The sequence below is a fragment of the Adiantum capillus-veneris genome, chromosome 3 (genome assembly GCF_014529385.1).
Source record: "Adiantum capillus-veneris isolate H3 chromosome 3, ASM1452938v2, whole genome shotgun sequence".
NCBI classification, from domain to species: Eukaryota; Viridiplantae; Streptophyta; class Polypodiopsida; order Polypodiales; family Pteridaceae; genus Adiantum; species Adiantum capillus-veneris.
In genome coordinates this window covers 32841206-32845606 of record NC_140933.1, presented here as the reverse complement: position 1 = coordinate 32845606, position 4401 = coordinate 32841206, and the positions used below count along the sequence as shown (strand labels likewise).

At 41.9% G+C, this 4401-nt stretch overlaps 1 protein-coding gene across 1 annotated transcript in view; it reads left to right on the top strand.

The window, feature by feature from the left end:
* Window positions 1-3154, top strand: part of LOC147460711 (small ribosomal subunit protein eS12-like) — a 3425-nt gene extending 271 nt beyond the window's left edge. The window contains exons 2-4 of the mRNA XM_086508429.1: window positions 1651-1939; window positions 2714-2779; window positions 2864-3154. Of these exons, the coding sequence (XP_086364555.1) occupies window positions 1651-1939; window positions 2714-2779; window positions 2864-2923 (415 nt within the window). The 3' untranslated portion in view covers window positions 2924-3154. The remainder of the gene's footprint in view (window positions 1-1650; window positions 1940-2713; window positions 2780-2863) is intronic.
* Window positions 3155-4401: the final 1247 nt, after the last annotated feature.

The following is a 4401-nucleotide window of genomic DNA, read 5'->3' as shown; positions in this document are numbered from 1 at the left end:
CAATTATTGTTGAGCCTGCATTCTTTGAATAATCATGCTGTCTTGATTCTAATCATATGATTCAGGTTAGTAAACACAGTGTCTCGACTGGTGCAATTTTGGTTATGTTAAGCACGTGAAAAGGTTGCTTTTGTGAAGGATTATTGTGAGTATAAGTTAGAATTTCCGGGTGCCCGGATGTTTGAACTCAACCAGCATGCATTCTGCCGTCTTCTCTTAAAAAAAAAAGATGTGGAGGTGAGGGAAGCCAAGATGGGTGACGTGAAGACGGAAAGGTCACGCTCGTGAAGGATTATTCTGAGTAAAGCTAGAATTCCTGGGTGTCTGGAGTGGTTGAGCTCAACAAGCATGCTGTCTGCTGTTTTGTCTTCAAAAAGTGAAGGTGATGTCGATTTTGGTGGGCGGGGGAGTGGTTTTGACTGAGGTCTGCCTCATGGACTGTCATCAGTGAACTAGCAGGTAATGAAATCTGGAGGGGTTGACAGCGGGGGCGGGGCACGGGGGAGTGATTTTGACCGATGTCTTACCTCACAGACTGTCATTTAGTAAACTAGCAGGTAATGAAACTTGAAGTGGCCCAGGATATCTGTGGAGAATGTGTGTATAAATTTGATCATCACTCTACTGTATGGTGGTATGCCATGTTTGACGTAATGTTAATTCTGCATCATTATTTGATTGGATGTCTGATTGTAGTAGGACTATGAAAGGTTGGACTGCTCATTATGGTAGGACTTGTGAAAGATTTTGAATAGAGTGCACAAAAACTCCTGGACAAATTGTCAGCTCACAAAGTGCATTTAGCACCCTTATTCCCCAAGTCTAGTTCTATTAAAAATAATCTATGTATGGAGAATTCAGTTGTGTGATGATTTTAAAGTCTACTCCCAAGCTTGAGCGTTGAAGGGGGTGCAATATTTTGTCGACTTTTGTCATCCATATGCACATTTTTCATGAAAGTATGTATGAAATTATTATGTATGTATCTATACACATATACATACATACATACACTATCATCATTCACACGTGTGCACACACAAATATTCATACATAATAATTTTATGCACTCTCAGTGTGTGAGACTATATTTGCACACGTGTGAGAGAGAGAGTATATATACAGACACATGTACATATATACACTCATAATATACTCACACATACTTTCACTGCATGTGTGAGTATTTATGTTTATACATGTGTGTATACACACACATAGAGTTGCAACCATACCTGTATGGTTAGTTGAACCATATCGTATGGAAAGTGTTATCATACCTGGTCAAATTGGGCAAGAAAATTCAAGCTAATGAGGGTAATGTGGACATTAATGTTTGATTGAACCTCATACCAGTTTCAACACTAAAGTAAGATGTGAAAGTATCTATATTTCTATAGTGCTATGAGTGCTTACCATGTATAATCACTTGTATTTTTCCAAATAAACTTAGGGCCATGTATGTTTGGATTTCAAGGGTTAAAGTATATTCCAATCATACTTCCATACCCATATGCCTTTGCCATATGGAAACGTACGAAAAAAACTATGCACACATATCCGCTCATTCGCACACATATTCAGACATAAACTCAAATTCTGGTTGTTTGCCAATGACGTTTGATGTATGTGTGTGTACCCTGGAAACAGGGATGTTTTGGCCGAAGTGCCAATGTCATCAGGGCCTTCTCTTGGAGAGCCCATGGACATTCTGACTGGGTTGCAGCTTGTGCTCAAAAAAGCACTTGCCCATGATGGGCTTGCCAGGGGCCTCCATGAGTCTGCAAAAGCAATTGAAAAGCATGCGGCGCAGTTATGTGTCTTGGCAGAAGATTGCAATCAGCCTGATTATAGCAAACTCGTGCAGGCCTTGTGTTCTGAGCACAACGTCAATGCAATCTCTGTCCCAAGTGCGAAAAAGCTCGGTGAATGGGCTGGGGTAAGCTAATCAAGCTCTATTTGGTGTTTTAATATGCTATGCTTATTTTTCCTTTCAGCTCTTTTTGTTGTATTTGTAAATTCAGTGGTTGATCTTGTCATTGGCACAAAGGTAGTTAAACTCAAGTTTTTGTACAATTTTTTCAAGTAAGCTTCTCTTGTTTAGCTCTTTTTCTGGCTTGCAAAGCATGCTGGGAGGAGAAGGGAGAAAGGCATACAAATTTGTGCGTGCATTTGTTTTGTTAATGAATGAATGGATTTTTTTGTTTAAAGGCCTCATATGACTTTTCTTTCCGCTTTGTCTCTCGGAATTCCCACAAGAGGTTTCACGTTGTTAGTTTATTGGCCTTACCCTGCTATCTTTCTTCGAAGTCTTGTGTGTGTCTTGATTTTGTGTTTTGCTTGTTTTGCATTTTGTCTCGGAATCTCCACGAGAGGTTTCACCTTAGTTATTTTATCTGCCTTACTTCACAATCTCCTTTTTTAAAAGACTTGTGAGTGCCTTGATTTTTGTTGTGCGCGCTTCCTGCAAGTATTTTAGCCCTTCTGATAGATTTGTTGTAAGTTCATACTTTTCGACTGCATATATAATGTTTGTGAAGTGCTCTTTTGTATAATATGTCACATTTCTTCATTCGGTTTTGTAAGATTGCTTAAAACGTTATGTCCTATATGCAGCTTTGTAAAATCTTTGTGAAGTGCTCTTTTGTATAATACGTCACATTTCTTCATTCGGTTTTGTAAGATTGCTTAAAACGTTATGTCCTATATGCAGCTTTGTAAAATCGATTCCGAAGGAAAGGCCCGGAAGGTTGTTGGTTGCTCCTGCGTTGTTGTGAAGGTATTGGGATAATGAAAGCACTTGTGGCTGTGTTTTTTTTTGTCCTCATGAACTGCTCCTAATGAGAGGCATGTATGTGCACAGGACTATGGAGAAGAAACGGAGGGCTTGAATGTTGTGCAGGAGTACCTCAAAAGTCAATGAATACTTTCAATTTCGCTTGTCGGCTTATCACTTTTGAGGCTCCAATGCTCCATGGATGTAGAGGGAATTAACTCACAGGAAAAAAGAAGTTTTTGTCCAATTTTTGTAGAACTGATTTTTACATCAGAATATGGGCGAAGCTTTATGGTTTTCTTTGTGAAAAGCCTGATTTTTTTTGCTGGAATTATAGAATTTTCATATGAAGGAAGCACCCTCGACTTGTTTTGTGTTTTTGTGGTGTATTTATGGGTCCTTTTTGCCCGATCTGGCTTTAGTTTTCCTGATTTATCATGCAATGGCATCCTTCTTACTTTTTTCGGACACGCCAGTTATTATTCTCTTTTGCCATAAGCTCGTGAGGGTCCTGTGAAGAGTCTTCCATTTGGAACAAGCTGAGTGTGCCAGCAGGGACGCAGGCCTCTGCTATTCCCTCTCTGTGAAGTAAGTGTGGTAAAGTAGGGATCCTGTCCAACAGCTTGGAGGGTCTGGTAAAAAGTCTTCCTTTTGGACCAAACTGATGTGCCAGCAGGGATGCATGCCGCTATTCTTTCCTCTATGTGCGCAGGTGGTAAAATCTCTCTCTCTCTCTCTCTCTCTCTCTCTCTCTCTCCCGCGCCCCCCCCCCCCCCCCCCCCCCCCCCCCACCCCCCCCCCCCACACACACACACAAAGAAAAATCACACAGGGTCGGGGCCAGAGGGAATCAAGGCCCAGTTTGAGGGAGGGCATGCGGCTTTTATCTCTGCCGCTCGATCGCCACGGTGAACTATGGGCAAAACTTGTGCCCCGAGTTTGACTCCGAGTTTAGCCTACCTGGAGTTCACCCCTAGTTTACTGGCCTCGTGAGGCGTGGGTCGTACCTACTGACACTAGTGTGTGTCGGTGATCATGTGGGCACAACACATGTACACTACTCTAGTTACGCCCCCAGTTCACTCTGTGTAGCCCACCTATCAGACAGTTGAGATCAAAGCCGCTCTAGTTGAGAACAAAGCTGCTCTGGGTCCCCTAATTTGGGCCCTAAACCCCGTTTGGCCCCGATCCAGTGTGATATAGTAACAAAACCCCCCTCCCCCCCAAAAAAAGAAAAAAAAAGCACAAACAAGGAAGTCAAAACACCTTTCAATGAAGGCATGGTCCACCATTTTTTGTAGGGCCAGTAAGAACTATCTGTGAGCTTTTGATTATTGCATCTGAGTTTTGTTGGAACATACTGTGGTAAGGGAATTCGTGAGAAATGGTCTAAAGAGCTGCTTAATAGACTGTTGGGTCGCTGTCTTTCCATGAATCATGGAGCCTTGTCCCTTGATAGCACATGTAAAAGTTGGTGAAGGCATACAAAATGTCACAGCCCAAAGAAACGAAATAGAACATTGCAAGACTGTCTTACTTGGAATGGTTTTGGAACACGAACAAAAGTGCGATTTGTGGAGGTAGGGTTGTCCCCAATGTGTGTCACAAACTCATGTATTCAGCAT